Raw genomic sequence first — 17,000 nt, 5'->3', positions numbered from 1 at the left:
TCAGAGCCGACTGCTCCAGTCATACCTACACAGTCTACAGCAGCTCCAGTTGTTGATCCGACCCAGACCGCTTCAGCGTCGCTTCTAGGTATAGAGGGTCAAATAGCTTAGAGTTCTGGCTCAGATGATGATGGCACTCAGTTCCAGCTTGCTCCTCATACCTCAGCGCCTGACTCGTCTGCTGTAGCCCCACCGACCGACCCTTAGGTTTTGGTGTTTGACGCCAAAGGGGGAGAGAGATCAAGGATGTTAGTCTTGGGAGGAGCGACTTAGGGGGAGCTTAGTTTACTTAGACTATCTATTATATTTGGTTTTTATGTGTGATACACTATTATGCATTCGTCGTGTGTTTACTTTTATGCATTAAACTACATTTATGTGATAGTGATATCTACATGATCATGATATATGTGACATGTGTGCTCTCTACTTTGAATTATTTATATGTCATATCACTTGTGCTAAGCTCATTTGCTTTTGCTTCCGTGTTTTACTCCGATACAAATGAGCTTTATTACTTGTACTCATGCTTATTTCATATCTTTTGAGTACATCATATTAGCTTGGGTCATATAAGCTTGCCTAACACTTTTGTTCTTATTGCCAAAAGCTTATATGAACCAAGCATGTCAAAAACCTCAACTCTTTCACATACTCGAGGTAGTATTGTCATCAATCACAAAAAAGGGGAAGATTGAAAGCATCTAGGCTCCTAGTTGGGTTTCAGTGATTAATGACAATACATGATTACTATGACTAACGTATGTTTTACAGAGGTAATTAAGTTAGGTTATGGTAATGGAGATCGATTGGGCTATCATGGTGGTCATGCCTCTACGATGGAAATCGTTTCGGTTTTCAAAGGATGAATAACAAGGTTAAGGATGGACTAGTTCTAAGTGTCGATTAGAGTTGAAGAGACACTTAGAGTAGTTTAGGACTTTGTTTTTCCTTTGGTCGTACTATTAAGGGGGTATAGATGGGTAGCTTGACCTAGTTGAGTCTAGTGGGTTAGGTGTGGTACATACTTGCTAATCCTAGCACTAGGTAGCTCCTAAAAAGCCCTTAGATCTATTGGAGCAAACTTCATTCACATACGTTCAAAAGTTGGAAGTAAATGGAGGGTCAAATACTGATCGGACGCTGGCTCTAGTGTGATCGGACGCTGGCTCAGGGTCTGATCAGTTCATTTGAATAAGGTGTTTTCGTCTAGTGTGACCGGACGCTGAGAGTTCAAGTGATCGGACACTGAGGGCCAGCGTCCGGTTGACTCCAGTAAGGTTCCAGAGAGGGAAAATCTCGACCGGACGTGTCTGGTCAGTGCCGACCGGATGCTGGCCAGCGTCCAGTTACACTGTAAACACTGGAGTTTGGGGTGAACTGACCAGCGCGTCCGGTCACCCCGCAGAGGCACATAACGGTTCATTTTTCAGCCCATGTTATAAATACTTTCTCCATTCGTGTGTGGGGGTACTTTTGCTCATTTCAACAGCTGAGAAACATCCTTGAGAGTGCCAAGAAGAGCAAGGTCCTAGTGAGGTGATTGAGATTTGAGAATCCCAAAGAGAGCCCTCATTAGTGAGATCAAGAGTATCTAAGTGTGCATCCACCCTTCTCATTAGGCTTGTCATGGTCAAGTGAGAGTTCGTGCTTATTACTCTTGGTGATCTCCATCACCTAGACGGCTTGATGGTGATTGGGAGATTGGTGATCATCCAGCGGTGCTTGTGGATGACCCAACTCAAGTTGTGAGCGGTTGTGGGTGATTCACCGCGATGGATTGTCGAAGAATTAACCCGTAGAGAGCACTTGATCCTTGCGCGGATCAAGAGAGAGCTACACCCTTGCGCGGGTGCTCCAACGAGGACTAGTGGAGAGTGACGACTTTCTGATACCTCAGCAAAACATCGCCGCGTTCCTCCTTCTCTCTTTACTTTGAGCATTTACTTTGAGCAATTCAATTCTTATCATTTACATTCCTAGAATTGTCATGCTAGAGTAGGATTAGAACTTAGAGTGCTAAACTTTTGTGCGTTAGATCAATAGAAACACTTTCTAGGCATAAGGGGTTAATTGGGCTAACCGTAGAGTTTAATTATTGCAAAGAAATTTAGAATTAGCCCAATTCACCCCCCTCTTGGACATCTTGATCCTTTTAGCTGCTACTCCAGTGTTGCTGCTCGCTCAGCCGCATTCGTTCAGTGCCGTCCGCTCGCAGGGATGGGCCGTGGCGTAGCTGGCGATGGGGTGCGGCGTGGTGGGGGAAGGGCACACCACGACGGAAAACGGGTGCGGTGGAGGAAGGGGGCGCGGCGGGGCAGATGCATGAGCAGCCCAAAAACGCTGAGCCATGCCACGACGGGTGGATGAGCAGAATGGGGGATTTTTTTTAGAGGTTGGTCCGCTGCGTAGAAGGAGCCACGTCCGACGGGACGGGCTCCCATGCCTGAGCGTTCCACTTATATATATATACATTATGTCTAGATATATTATAAAAATAACGTATCTAGAAAAGTCAAAATATCCTATAGTTTAGAATAGAGGGAGTACTAAGTATCATTTTTGAGGAAATAAGAAATAAGTATTGCATTAAATTAGTTCAATGATATAGACATTTAATTAACTAGCAAATATATTTGTGTGTAACAGTTTGGATATAGAAATGGGCTTGATAGTTTGAGTTTTGCTTTGAGTTGGCTTTGGCTGGTTTTAATTAGGCCGTGTCTTCAAAAGCTTTAGGCGGGTTCGGTTTCAAGCTGTGAGTGGTTTGAATTGAAATTGTTTCAACCCATCGTTTCCTTTGGGTTTCTCAAAAGTTCGAAGACACAGTCCTGTAGCAAGTGTCTACGGAAGCATGACTCCTCTCAATACCCAACCACGCCATTCATCGCCGCTAAAACACTCGTCATCTCCGGTGTCGACCTCCTCATTCGACCACCGTCACACTCTATTGCAGCTACTTCTTGCAGCCACGATGGCTATGCTTGCTGTCTCTTGCACCACGGCATCGGAGCTGATGTTGACCATCCACTTACGTGTGGCAGCGACCGGAGTGTCATCTGACGACTCGTGCTAAGAGCTTGTTGGAGTAGTGCCCCATCGTGTATGACATGGACCTTGAAGGCAATGCTACACTGAGGATTTCTCTATGCCAGAGTACTTGAATTTCTTGGACTGCTAGAATTTCTCTTTTGTTTTGGTTCTTCGAAAACCCGTTATGTTGCTAGCATTTGTGGGTTCTGCCAATGCTCGCTGCTTTTATCTGTCGTAGTAGCCGAAGCGCCTCTTGATTTGGTTCTTAAATACATCATTCCTTGATTTCACCCTTCAAAAGGGAAAAAACTCTTCTTTTTTTACTCCTGATTTGACTGGGCCCTTACTGTCTTTGCTTCTGGCAATGGGGAACAACGGTGGCTGCAACGACAACATGCGTCCTTACCATCTCAACACTGGTGGTGGGCATCGAGCTGTGGTGGATGTCGCTGGGCTCCCTCCGCAAGGTCATCGGTTGCCTCCTCGTCATGAAGTAGGGAACGAAGAAATACAAAATAGAGGAACGAAAAAACACAGGAATAAGATAGAGTGAATAGTGGAAAACTATAGGATTTCAAAACACATGAATGAATACTTTGAGGTGTTTGGAATGGAGGGGGAAAAACTACAAACATGAGCTAGCATAGCAAGAGAGGAAGAATAAAGATTCTTTCCCTTAGGTTAGAGTGGATGTATTATTTCCTTTGTTTTGCACTACTACGGAGGGATTCAATATTCCTTCATTCCTAACACTATGGAGTGATTCCTTTCCTTTGGAATTTATTCCTCCAAAATTCCTTTGGAAATCCTTGATCCAAACAGGTCCTAGGTGGTTTATTTTTGTGGGCCAATCCTGAGTGTGAGGACACTTGCAAGCGATAGGGTTGTTTGATAATATATTAGAGCCCAGTGAAATCCAATTCGGTGAGGTCGAATGTACAATGTACAAGTACTAATGCTGCTATAAAACATGATAAGTTTATGGAGCTCGATGTTCAATGTGTAAGTAACAGGATCAGGAGGAAAGTGAAATTTACTCCATTGAGAAATTTAAAGACCCGTTTGGTTCTCTAGTCCATGGACTAAAAGTTTGAGTCCATTTTAGTCCATGAACTAAAAGTAGACTAAAGTGGTGTTTGGTTCATTGAACTAAAATGGACTAAAGTAGAGAGAGAGGGCAATAAATGAGAGGCATGTGTGTCCCCAACACCTTTTAGTCCATTTTAGTCTAGTTTTGTGGACTAAAGGACTAAATGATTTTAGTCTACTTTTAGTCCAAATGTTTAACTGTTTAGTCCAACTAAAATACAGATTTTAGTTCAAAATACTTTAGTTCATGGAACCAAATAAATCCTAAGATCAAAGCACGTTACCATCGTTGCTCTAGCTGTGTGTGAGGTTCAACTTTTAGGAAAGCCGACCCAGGAATACGGTGGAGTTGTTTCGTCCGGAACCTGACAAATAAAGCAGCACACCGGGCCGCAGAGACCGAAGTCGGCGGCCTCCACAAAGCCCACGCCAGGTTCCGACTTTCCGCGATACAATCACGCAATATTTATCGCTAAAGAAAACTCGTAACACTAGCGGAGGCAAAAAATTGCAGCACGAGGAGAAAAAAAAAGAGAGGAAAATCCCCACCACCACATCCTGGTCTAGGGTTTGCGCCATCACCCGCTCGCCGCCGGCCGCCGCTGCCGCCATGGGCTCAGGCGACGACGAGCGATCCACCTCCAAGCACAACCACCGCGACAAGGACCGCGACCGCTCCTCGTCTCGCCACCACCGCGACAAGGAGCGAGACCGCGAGCGTGAGCGCTCCTCCTCGCGCCACCACCGCGACGACGGCGACAGGGACCGGGATCGCCACCACCGGGACAAGGAGCGGGATCGCGAGGAGCGGAAGGAGCGGGAGCGGGAGGAGCGGAGGGCGCGGGAGCGGGAGGAGCGGGACAGGGAGAAGGAGAAGGAGAAAGAGAACGAGCGGGCGCGGCGGCGCGAGGAGAGGGACCGCGAGGAGCGGGAGAGGTCCAGGCGGCGCGGCGATGCGGATGGCGAGGAGGACGACGACCGGGACCGCAAGCGCCGCCGCCGGTCCTCGCACCACCACCACCGGGACCCGGAGCCGGAGCCGGCGTCGCGGGAGGAGGAGGAGGTGGACGCCGAGGAGGCGGAGCGCCGGCGCCAGCGGAAGAAGGAGGAGGACATGGAGGCCGAGCAGCAGCGCCTCGACGACGAGATGGAGCGCAGGCGCCGCCGCATCAAGGAGTGGCAGGAGAAGCGCCGCGAGCAGCAGCAGCAGGACAGCGGCGGTGCCGGTGGCGCTTCCGCTGCGGCGGTGGCCGAGGCTGATGGCGTCAAGGCGGCGGGGAAGAAGTGGACCTTGGATGGCGAGGAGTCTGATGAGGAAGGGGATAAGGAGGACGACAAGGCTGAGGAGAATGGCGGCGCTGGTGAGATGGATGTGGATTTGCCCAATGGGGGTGGCGATGCCAACGGTGGTGCTGGGATGGAGGAGGACGAGATTGATCCGCTCGATGCCTTCATGAACTCCATGGTGCTGCCAGAGGTTGCCAAGCTGGAGAGTGCTGCAGCAGCAATGGACACCGCCCCTGCTGTAGGTGCAGATGACAAGAATGGTAAGAGCTCAAAGGATGCCTTTAGTAATGGGGATAAGAAAGGGTCAAGGAAGGCTATGGGGAGAATTATGCAAGGGGATGATTCAGAATCGGACTACGATGACGCTGATGATGATGGGGCTGGAGAGGAGGACGAGGATGATGAGGAATTCATAAAGCGCGTCAAGAAGACAAAGGCTGAGAAGTTGGCAATTGTTGACCATTCGAAGATTGACTACCAACCGTTCCGGAAGAATTTCTATATTGAGGTGAAGGACATCTCCAAGATGACATCTGAGGAAGTGGTAGATTACCGGAAGCACTTGGAGCTCAAGGTGCATGGTAAAGACGTGCCCAAGCCAATAAAGACATGGGTGCAGAGTGGGCTGACAAGCAAGCTCCTTGACACCATCAAGAAGCTTGGTTTTGAGAAACCGATGCCTATACAGACACAGGCTTTGCCGATCATAATGAGTGGGCGTGATTGTATAGGCATCGCAAAAACTGGATCTGGCAAGACTCTAGCATTTGTCCTCCCGATGCTGAGGCATGTTAAAGATCAGCCCCCTGTTGTCCCTGGAGATGGCCCTATTGGGCTCATTATGGCTCCTACTAGAGAGCTTGTGGTGCAGATACATTCAGACATTAAGAAGTTCTCTAAGGTGCTTGGCATCAACTGTGTTGCAATCTATGGAGGTTCGGGAGTTGCACAGCAGATCAGCGAATTGAAGAGGGGTGCCGAAATTGTTGTTTGTACGCCAGGAAGGATGATTGATATCCTTTGCACTAGCAGTGGAAAAATAACCAACCTTCGGAGAGTGACTTTCTTGGTGATGGATGAAGCTGATAGGATGTTTGACATGGGTTTTGAGCCTCAGATTACTCGCATAGTTCAGAATACCCGGCCAGATAGGCAGACGGTACTTTTCTCTGCCACATTTCCACGGCAGGTGGAGATACTGGCACGCAAGGTGCTTACTAAGCCTGTTGAAATTCAAGTGGGTGGGAGGAGTGTCGTGAACAAAGATATCACACAGCTGGTCGAGGTGCGACCAGACACCGAGAGGTTCTTCAGGCTGTTAGAGTTGCTTGGTGAATGGTATGTTAAGGGGAAAATCCTTGTTTTTGTTCACTCACAAGATAAATGTGATTCTCTACTCAAAGACTTGTTCCAGCACGGGTATCCATGTCTGTCCCTTCATGGCGGCAAAGATCAGACTGACCGTGAATCAACTATTGCTGATTTCAAGAGCAACGTCTGCAGCTTGCTGATTGCTACTAGCGTTGCTGCTAGAGGTTTAGATGTAAAAGAACTTGAACTGGTTGTCAATTATGATGTCCCTAACCATTATGAGGACTATGTCCATCGTGTTGGTAGAACAGGGCGTGCTGGTAGAAAGGGCATTGCCGTGACTTTTATTTCTGAGGAGGAGGAGCGGTATGCACCAGACCTTGTTAAGGCTCTGGAGCTCTCTGAGCAGGCTGTTCCACAGGACCTAAAAGCCCTGGCTGATAGGTTTATGGCTAAGGTGAAACAGGGAACAGAGCAGGCCCATGGTACAGGCTATGGTGGTAGTGGTTTCAAGTTTAATGAGGAAGAAGATGAAGCACGGAAGACCGCAAAGAAGGCTCAGGCAAGGGAATATGGTTATGAGGAGGACAAGTCAGATTCAGATTCTGATGAGGAGGGGGGAGTGCGTAAGGCAGGAGGTGACCTGGCAGCACAAGCTATTGCCAATGCTCATGCAGCTGCTGCTTTGGTTGCAAACAAGGCTGCTAATAATGTTAGTCAGCAAATACCAGGGTCTGCGACAGTCCCCTTGATTCCTTTACTCACAGCAACAAACCAGCAAAATGATGAGGCCACTGCTCGGGCACTTAAGGCTGCAATGAACTTACAACAAAATCTTGCAAGGATACAGGCCCATGCAGTTCCAGAACACTATGAGGCTGAACTTGAGATTAATGATTTCCCACAGAATGCCCGTTGGAGGATCACTCACAAAGAGACACTGGCCCCTATCCAGGACTGGACTGGTGCTGCTATCACTACAAGGGGAACATATATTCCTCAAGGAAAAATTGTTGGTGCAAATGAGCGCAAGCTCTACCTGTTTATTGAGGGCCCGACAGAGTCGTCTGTGAAGAAGGCGAAAGCAGAATTGAAACGTGTCCTTGAGGATTGTGCCAACCAGGCACTAAATCTTCCTGGATCTGCTCAAACTGGAAAATATTCTGTTATTTGAGTTGCAGAGTAGATAACAAAATGGCAGAGTATTTTTTAGAAGGTATGCATTCGATAAACTGAATATTAGCTACTGGTGTGTGGGCATAGTATACAAATTAGTTCCTTCTGTTACTTCAAGCTGGGAACACTTGTCACAGTCATAACATAACCAACTGATGCTTTTCTCATTTCTGTCTTATATTTGGCATGACATTAGTCTGTTCTATGCTATGTTTTTGCTTTATTATGTATGTTATCACTGACAGCTTTCTGATTTTTTTTGCAGCTTATATAATGGTTTGCACACTGCAAAGCCCTCGATCGAATGCTACTTCTGATGCTCTTGCTGTCTGCAGCCTTTTATTTTATTTGATACTATTTTATAAGGCAGATATGGTTACTTAATGTCACATGATTATTATGAAATTGTCGGGGTATTTTGGCAATTTCTACTGATTGAGTTTTCATTGCCTTTGGACAGAAGGCTTAGAACACTGGCGGTGACCAAGTGCTGTAATGCGAAGGAAGGTGGCCAGCTTTCTGGTGCGGTTTTGAAAGTGCTGGTTGTGTTATGACACCTTGAAAACTGATCTTATTATTTGCTTGTTTATGGATAATGTTCCCTTTTTATGAGAGGCAATTCAAAGTTTGTGTGACTATGGTCTAATTAATCCAGGTGTACGTATTGATTTGCCTATTGGGAAGCTGAGAAGCTATAGTTTTCTCTGTTGGTTTGGTCCTATTTACCCTTCATTACTTGTGTGCTCTGTTTAGTGTTTTTTTATCTGTTTAAAAAGGTGCAGTGATGCTCTTGTTTTGGTCTTCAGATGCACTGTTGTTACTGTTGCAAGCGGAGGGCACCTTAGGTATGTCTATGAGCTGCAGCTGGTCTTGGTGGTGGCTGAGGTGGCCAAACTTCTTGGTCATATGTTTCCATTGCTGTAACTTCTTTCCTTTTCGATCTTACCGTAAGAAAAGGGGTGCTGCTTAGGAAAAATAGATGAATGAACTGATAGGATTTGGCTTGGTTTCCTGAAACTTGAGAAAATATGGATGATCATGGGGCAATTTTACCTTTCTATCATTCTAGAATGTGCTTGAGCGCTTGAATGGTGTATGAAATGGTATGCTTGGGGTCCTGATGAGCGATCATCAATAATGTTTTTCCATGAACAGCGTGCGTGCAAAGCAATGTTTCGCCGCTTGGTCTTATCTTTCCTGAAGTGTGCCTGTTATGCTGCTCATATGTTTTTTTTGGTGCTTATAAAAAGAACAGATGAATCGGTAAGATTTGTTTTCCCGAACCTGAGGAAACATGGATGATGCTGTGTGCTTGAGCAAGAATGTGAAATTGCATGCCTGAATTCTGACGAGTGATGATTCATCATGCTTTTTTGTCATTCTGATATGCTTGTGGAGTAGCGTTCTATTCTATCTGTCGATATGATCTTTTATGTTTGCTTTGTTGTTCCTACTTTCTGAACTGTGCTGACAACAAACTGACTGCACCGCAAGTCCGCAAGAGGATAGCAAAATCAGGCGTTCACGTTTTGCATGTTCTGTTTCCGTGGTCAGTTATACCTTTAATTTTAGTTTATTTACATTTTTTGAATCAGAATGGTACGCCAAAAATGAGTGGACTTCAAGCACAACTCAAATCATTTGTATATGAGTTGCACTTAAAGAGTGACTCGAAAGTTTATGAGTTGCACTAGAGTAACCCGAAAATCCACCGAACCACACGTACAATTCAATCTCTCTCTAGCGGTGCTGGGCCGCAAGCCTGCAGGCGAGGCTAGCTGGATTAGGCCCATGGGCTGACACCAACCCTAACCAACGCAGGAAAAGGACTCCCCCAAATGCTCGGCCAGTTCAGTTCAGCGGCACCGTCGTGCCTCGACGACGGCCGCAAGCAGGTGAGGACGGGCGGTGACTAGCGGGCGCGTAGGCCGGCGTCGGCCCCGCAGCGACGGGGTAGGGTGCGTCGACACGCGGGACTGCGACTTGGGGATTGATTCTCCTCGGTGTGAGCAAACCAAACCCAAATCCCTCTCTTTCTTCCTTCCTCCCTATCCAGTTGATTTGGTTGCGGATTTCTTAGATGCGGCGTCTTATTGATCGGAATTATCCATCCACCTGTGGTCTGTTCGATTAGGTTCTCTCTCTTCTTCTCCGGCGCGTGCGCGCGGGATCGAAAGGTAGGGTTTGGGCCCCAAAGTTCGTCTTCGGGGACAGCACTAACAGCGGCGGCGATGGACTACACCAACGCCATCCACATCATCCCGGACGCCGCGGGCCCCGACGCCTGGACCAACGCGGCGACGTCCACGGGCGGGGACGCCGCCATCTGGGCCACCGAGGACGACTACCGCCAGTGGAGCGCCGACCCGGGCTACGGCGACCGGAACCCGTCCTCGCGGGCCGGGAGCGAGCAGCCGCCGCCGGGCAAGAAAGCTCGCGGCGGGGGCGGCGGCAGCGATGGTGGGGGCGGGAGCAGCACGAGCAAGTCGCGCGCCATCGGCAAGATGTTCTTCAAGACCAAGCTCTGCTGCAAGTTCCGGGCCGGGACCTGCCCCTACGTCACCAACTGCAACTTCGCGCACGGCATGGAGGAGCTCCGCAAGCCGCCACCCAACTGGCAGGAGATCGTGGCCGCCCACGAGGAGGCCACGGAGCAGCGGGAGGAGCACCAGATCCCCATCATGACCTCTGGAAGTGTCGTCGCTGGAGACAGTGGCGGCGGCGGCTCGCAGGGGGGCAGGGCGTACAAGGGCCGCCACTGCAAGAAGTTCTATACTGAAGAGGGCTGCCCCTATGGTGACGCGTGCACCTTCCTGCACGATGAGCAGTCCAAGGCGCGGGAGAGCGTGGCCATCAGTCTCTCGCCAACGGTTGGTGGTGGGGGATACAATGCTGCTGCCTCTGCCAATGGAGTGATGGTGCAGAAGCCGTCCAACTGGAAGACGAGGATCTGTAACAAGTGGGAGATGACTGGATACTGCCCATTTGGGAGCAAATGCCACTTTGCTCATGGTTCTGCTGGTGAGTCTCTGGTTCATATGAGCCTTTAATCATCAAATTGTTATACTTCCTGCTTCATCAATTTAGGACCTGATTTATTCAATTATGATTCGTGTTTCTTTCAAGTAGTTTGTGCATGATACTATGTTGTTGTTTACTTCTAGTAGAAACATTGTAGTCCTTAATGTTAGCCATGGTATTAAGTTTCATAGGTTGGATTACTGATTTTGTTTCATAATTGGCGACAATACATGGTAGTATAATTTGAAATGTTGTTTCATTGAATTAATTTTCAGTCGTGTGATTGAAGTTTATGCATAATTTCTGACATGCTAATGAATCGCCAGGAAAAAAAAATGTTGGGGGTTATAAGATCTTTATGGTTTCTGGAGTAAACCATGCTGGTTTATGTAGTTTCTTCATAGTAGTATCTCTGATTTGAACTACTGTTTTGTCAATTATTTTTCAGTCATATGATTGGAAGTATATGCTGCGATTCTCAATACACTAATGAATTCCTAGAAGAAATATGTTTGGGCTGTGAGATGTTTATGGTTTATGAGTGAACCATGCCGGTAGGTGTTGACATGTAGCATATACTGAATTCTTGCGGGGTTTGGTTGGTTTCAAAGTTTGTGATTTCTGAGTGAGGGTGTGTCATTGATCAGAATGTAGTTCCATAGTCTGCCTTTTGTTTTCGATTTTGTGGACATTATTATGCTGGGTTGGGTTCGGTGGCAGCAAAATAAGCTTATCCGATAGCTTTCTACAATCGTGGTACTACAAGCTGTAATGCAATTATTCATAAGCATTTCATAAATTTTGGCCTTTGTCTGTGTCAAGTTTTCATTTCTGTTCAGCCAATGGGCTATTGGGTGTCGTACAAAAAGTATCACTTGCCCAGTTACCTGCCTTTTTGAGGGTTTGTGTTTGTGCTGCTTCAGGGTCAGCTATGGACATGTGGTATTTCTTTTGCAATTTTTATCTTGTGCTGCCTTAAATCAGTTATGGACATATGGTATTGCTGTTGCAGTCCTTCATCCTGCATAGCACATTTCTGTTTCATGTCTTGCCTGAGGTGATCCTTTGAGAAAGGATATTTTTCATTGCAAATACAGAATTGCAGTCAGGTGGATGATTGGTGCTTGGATCATGGGCAACTATTTTTTTAATACACCAGCTAGTTCATTTAGGCACAGTGACATACAAGTTCTTTGTTTTATTAAAAGTCTTAACATGTTTTAGCTATAATTGCAGAACTTCACAGGTATGGAGGGGGCCTTGTGGACATAGATGGCAGGGATATCACGTCCACTCCTGACTCGAAGCAAGCTGGTGCTTCTGCTAAAGCTCCTGCAGAGTCTGCTGCTGCGTCCACTGCTATGCCCCCTCATGCAGACGTGTACCATCTCGGCATCCAGTCCCAGCGCTCCACCATCGTCAGCCAGAGATCTGGACAACTGCAGAGGCCCATTCAGAAGTGGAAGGGCCCTGACAAGATCAGCAGGATCTATGGTGATTGGATAGATGAGAATGAGTAGGAAGGATCTATGGTATAGGCCGAAGGGAGGCTGTTAGTATCTGTCCGACTCTGCTTCAGCTGGTGAAGGTTTACCAGGCATAGAAAGATCTAGTTAGCATTGCAAAACCTTGTCTCGACACAATGCAGGGTGTTTGTCTTATGTTATGTTTCTGCTTGTCCTGCTGTTGTCACTGTTGTAAACATGCTTAACAGCTTAAGTCTTCTTCCGTGGAACTCAGTCTCATTGCTATGCTTGCGTAATTTGTGTGCTAGAGCATATAGTTCAAAGTCATGGTGCATCCTGTACAGTTGGCTGAATGCGGATTGTTCAGGTGCGTTCGTGACCTTTTGTTGGTTCTTGTTTTCGGGCTATTATTTAGCTGGATACCCCAGCCTTGCTCTTTGCCCATTGACCAGTGCGTTCTGTATGAAACAGCCCAAAAAGTCCAATAAATCGGAGATGCTTTCCTAAAACGATAATGCTGGGTTAGGACGGACGCCCTTGCTAAACCCTGCGGACGGGCGGCCTAGGTAACCGTAGGAGTCCATCCCTCGACTCCCGTCCAGACGTTTGAACGGGTTGACTCTCCCATTCCGGATTGTTTCGCCGCCCCCACGTCTCGTTTGAACGGGTTGACTCTCCCATTCTGGATTGTTTCACCGCGCCCACATGTCTCTTCCGTTCCCCTCCGCCCTCCAGGTCATCCACAGCTCCACCCCCCGGTCTCTGACTCGCGAACGAACCCGCGATGGCGCGCCGCCCTCCTTGCGGCGTCGCTCCTGCTCCCGCTCGCCCGCCCAGACTCCACCTCGTCACCGTCCGCCACCACCGCGTACGACGAGCTCCGCCTCCGGGGCTTCCCACGTGGCCTGCTCCTGGCCAACGCGCATGCCTACACGCTCGACGTCGGTTCCCACGACTTCGCCGTCGACCTCCGCTCCAGCTGCCGCATCGTGCTGCCCCGCGAGGATCTACCTCGCCGCCTTCAGTGACCGCCTCGCGGCTGCCTCGACGACCATCGCATCTCAGGGCTCGACGACATCCGCATCAGGGCCTTCTTCCGCTAGTGGTCCATCACGGGCACCGGCGACTTCCTTTCTCTCTGTGGCATCGAGCTCCACGCCGGCGTCGAGCTCCACAACGATAAGCTCCATTCGTCCAAGCAGCAAGGTGACACTGCGCTGAAAGCGCATGTTGCAAGCGTGTGTTTTATGTGTTTCAATTGTTTCAGAATTATGTTGCAAGGGTTTCGTATGGATGTTGCAAAAGTAGATCGAGATGTTGCATATGTTGCAAATTGCAGTGGTTGTACACCTATGTTGCAAACGTTTGTTCGCAATGTTTCATCTGTTTTTTCATACGTATGTTGCAAATGTGTTTATCGGGATGTTGTATATATTTCACACATATGTTGCAAGTGCTTTATGTTTCACACATATGTTGCAAGTGTTTTATCTGGATTTTGCGTATGTGTTGCAATGGTTTTCATGTGTTTCATGTATTTTTTTTTGCAAGTGCTTCAGATGCATGTTTCAAACGTTTCATCTGTCTTCATACATATGTTGCAAGTGTTGTATCTGATTATTTTAAAAGTAGATAGGGTGTTGCATCTCTATCCACGCCTTCTGCTGCCTCAACTCGGTGTCTCCTTTTTCTCGATGCTGGTGATGTTTGGGCGGCGTGGACCCGCGTGGGGGCGGGCGACATGGGTGGGTGGGGCACGAGTCGTTCGAGTGGCGTGGAACCCGAGCGAGCGGGACGTGCGGCACGGAGCAGGCGCAGGGCGCGGGGAGCAGCGGGTGGTGTGGGTGGGGCGCGAGTCATTAGAGTGGCACGAAACCCGAGGGAGCGGGGCGTGCGGCACGGAGCAGGCGCGGGGAGCAGAATCCAGACGTGGGCCTAGGACCGGACGTCTGGATGCTAAGCCTGTCCGTTCCTAAAAAGCGTTCTACATCTTCTAGAGAGAGGATGCACTATACTATTAACCGGAAAGAATCAAATTGTACAAATGCCATCTTTTGTTAAGTGTATGTATAATGACAAAGCGATGGCAACAAAACATTATCAAACTGCTTGGTCGGAGGAATGTTCTTGCGAAACACTTATCGCTGCGGATTGGAATCTTTTGCTTAGCGCAAACATTTAACAAACGTAATTGGAACTAGATGAGCACATATGTGCACATATATATAATGCAAGTTATTGCTTCGAATAATCTTATCCTATAAACATATCAGGTGCACGTACGCAATATACTTATATGTGACATTGCACTAAAGAAATGGCAAAAAGAAGAAACCTTTTGTCCCGGACACTCCATTGGAGAAATCAAATAAAAAGAATCCAAAGTGCCGGATTGATCTGATTGTTAAATACTCATGTTTCCCAATGTGACAGAATATTACGTGCATGGTAATATAAGAATGCATCTTCAGTCAGGAATAAGATAAAGACGGAGTACTGTATAAGCCATCATAGGAGTGCCCATATTTAATTTGGTTATTACCTTGAGTTAATTAATTAACGGACAAAATCTAGTGAGAAGCGAAAGTAACTGAATTTTACAAGGGTAAAGAATGACCAGAAGAAGAGAAGTAGAGTGATGATGGGAACTAGCCTAACCAATGTCCAGAGGTATGCATTAGATATGGCCACAGGTCCTAAAAGGGTAAATTATATGCATCGGTTCCTTTCTTTTTTTTTTCATCTTTGCCGAGGGCGACTGGATCGTTTCTGGTTTGTCAAAGCAGTGCTAGGCCGCACTTGATGAGAACTGAAAAGACAAAAGTAGTTGACGAAGAGCAGTTATATACACACACGCAAGCGCCACGTAGGCGTTGATTGTGTATATGTAAGGGATGGCATCGTCCGAAGTATTTTGAGACGTACCGGGCATGTACGGGTCGCAACCACCGCTGCTGTATCTCGGTGGTGTAGGCCGACGTGTGCCAGGTGATAACATCGAGGAAATTCAGAAGCTTCTGGCCATCTAGCTGCATCCGTTTCTGTGAACCAGCTCCTACCCTACCAGCTGGTCTCTCAAGACTCGCTCTCAGCTAGCCCGTCGATGCTACCTACGGAGTATGCCAACGGACCGGGCATGTACGGGTCGCAACCACCGCTGCTGTATCTCGGTCGTGTAGGCCGACGTGTGCCAGGTGATAACATCGAGGAAATTCAGACGCTTCTGGCCATCTAGCTGCATCCGTTTCTGTGAACCAGCTCCTACCCTAGCAGCTGGTCTCTCAAGACTCGCTCTCAGCTAGCCCGTCGATGCTACCTATGCCAACGGAGAACGGTACGGACCAACGGTTAGTCTTAGCGTGCATCTAAGGGCGTGTTTGCTTATATTATTCCCTCCGATCTTGAATTTAAGTTCATTGGACTGGAAATAGGTTTCAACGTTGAGGCGTACAATGACAATATTGCCCATCAAGTATCCAGGGCAATATAGTCATTGGAATCTAAACTATCTAGGTGCCCACAATGCATGACCACAAGGACATCTCACTACTACCGCCATGATTTATAGAGGTGACCGGTAAGCTTCTATGAGATGACTAGCCCAACCGTCTTTACACGTTCGTTTTCTAGAAATCACAAATGAGGTCAAAAATAGCAAAAGATTTATTTTTAAATCTAGTGGCCTCTACGTAGTGGTTAGGTGATTGTTTTTTTTTATCTTTGGATGTACTATTAAGGGGACTCCAGACTGTAGTTTGATGGGGAGTCAAGTACAGAGCATTTGGATGCACACATGCTACGGTATAAACTCGCCAAGTTAGGCCGCAATAGTGTCCCCCATTGGATCAGTTTTAAGTCTAGGATCTTAAAGAAGCTAATTTGAACAAGATCAAACTTAAAACAGGCTGAAAATATGCATTAGAATGTGCATCGGATGATTTTGACCCTCCTAGTGGATCATCTTGTAGCACTGTACTAGAGTTCACTGTATGATCCGGTGTGCCTAGGTGGCACTCGGTGGATCATCCGGCGAGCCTGGGACTTGAATGTGTATCAAGTGACTAAGGTACTGGAGTTCATCGATTGATCTAGTGTACCTATGTGGTACTTGGAAGATTATCCAATAATGGTGCTCTCGATTGTATGTTAAGTGGCCAACCTACTGGAGGCTGCCGTATGATCTGGTGGTGCATGTGATGTGCCCCCCCGGCGTATCATCTGGCAAAACATATTCCTGCATTTTCCTTTCTATCCATTGGAAAATAGCCTGAATAGGATTATCATATCATCACCTTGTGTAAAGTATGCTTAGTGTACATCTTGAGTACGTGCTTGGCTTAGATTCTTATAAAGTGAAGGTTAAAGACTTATTGCTCTTGGTATTTTCAAACACCTATAGGGCCGGGTGGGAAACTAGGTGAACTTCCTATGGAGTGACTTTGTGGTGAAGCTCCTAGAGATATGCTCAGTTGGAACCCGCTGATCTGGATTGGCGAATGGGTATTCATAGTGGAGACTTGAGTATTGGTGGCTCAAGGAAGCACAATTGACTCTGTAGATCGTGGTGGCAGCGACGTCGTACCGAGGTCCTGTTGGCCGCTGCAGCTTACGTGTGGG

At 47.5% G+C, this 17,000-nt stretch overlaps 2 protein-coding genes across 5 annotated transcripts; both read left to right on the top strand.

Annotated features, from left to right (window-relative positions):
* The first annotated feature begins 4,581 nt into the window (after positions 1 to 4,581).
* Positions 4,582 to 8,930, top strand: LOC136476458 (DEAD-box ATP-dependent RNA helicase 42-like). Of its 3 annotated transcripts, XR_010763586.1 has the most exons (4): positions 4,582 to 7,936; positions 8,162 to 8,418; positions 8,552 to 8,606; positions 8,703 to 8,930. XR_010763586.1 is itself a non-coding variant. In XM_066474304.1 (2 exons), exon 1 carries the CDS (start codon positions 4,733 to 4,735, stop codon positions 7,892 to 7,894), a length of 3,162 nt encoding a protein of 1,053 aa, XP_066330401.1. In that variant the 5' UTR covers positions 4,582 to 4,732; the 3' UTR covers positions 7,895 to 7,936; positions 8,162 to 8,548. The 3 variants fall into 3 exon arrangements, 1 of the variants encoding a protein (XP_066330401.1); XR_010763585.1 differs by having other exon boundaries at positions 8,552 to 8,930; XM_066474304.1 differs by lacking the exons at positions 8,552 to 8,606; positions 8,703 to 8,930 and having other exon boundaries at positions 8,162 to 8,548.
* Positions 8,931 to 9,747: 817 nt separating this feature from the next.
* On the top strand, positions 9,748 to 12,656 carry LOC136476459 (zinc finger CCCH domain-containing protein 56-like). Of its 2 annotated transcripts, none has more exons than XM_066474305.1 (3): positions 9,748 to 9,901; positions 10,031 to 10,917; positions 12,142 to 12,656. In XM_066474305.1, exons 2-3 carry the CDS (start codon positions 10,128 to 10,130, stop codon positions 12,435 to 12,437), a joined length of 1,086 nt encoding a protein of 361 aa, XP_066330402.1. In that variant the 5' UTR covers positions 9,748 to 9,901; positions 10,031 to 10,127; the 3' UTR covers positions 12,438 to 12,656. The 2 variants fall into 2 exon arrangements, with proteins under 2 accessions (XP_066330402.1, XP_066330403.1); XM_066474306.1 differs by having other exon boundaries at positions 9,749 to 9,901; positions 12,154 to 12,656.
* Positions 12,657 to 17,000: the final 4,344 nt, after the last annotated feature.

The sequence above is a fragment of the Miscanthus floridulus genome, chromosome 8, assembly GCF_019320115.1.
Source record: "Miscanthus floridulus cultivar M001 chromosome 8, ASM1932011v1, whole genome shotgun sequence".
Lineage (NCBI taxonomy): Eukaryota > Viridiplantae > Streptophyta > Magnoliopsida > Poales > Poaceae > Miscanthus > Miscanthus floridulus.
Note: the sequence above shows the minus strand (reverse complement) of the source record. Positions and strands in the feature narration are given on the sequence as shown.

Bases quoted from the DNA above. Each gene is read 5' to 3' on its own strand.
- LOC136476458 (XM_066474304.1), top strand. From the start codon at position 4,733: ATGGGCTCAGGCGACGACGAGCGATCCACCTCCAAGCACAACCACCGC.
- LOC136476459 (XM_066474305.1), top strand. From the start codon at position 10,128: ATGGACTACACCAACGCCATCCACATCATCCCGGACGCCGCGGGCCCC. The intron at 10,918-12,141 runs GTGAGTCTCTGG...AACATGTTTTAG, and splicing joins CTTTGCTCATGGTTCTGCTG to CTATAATTGCAGAACTTCAC.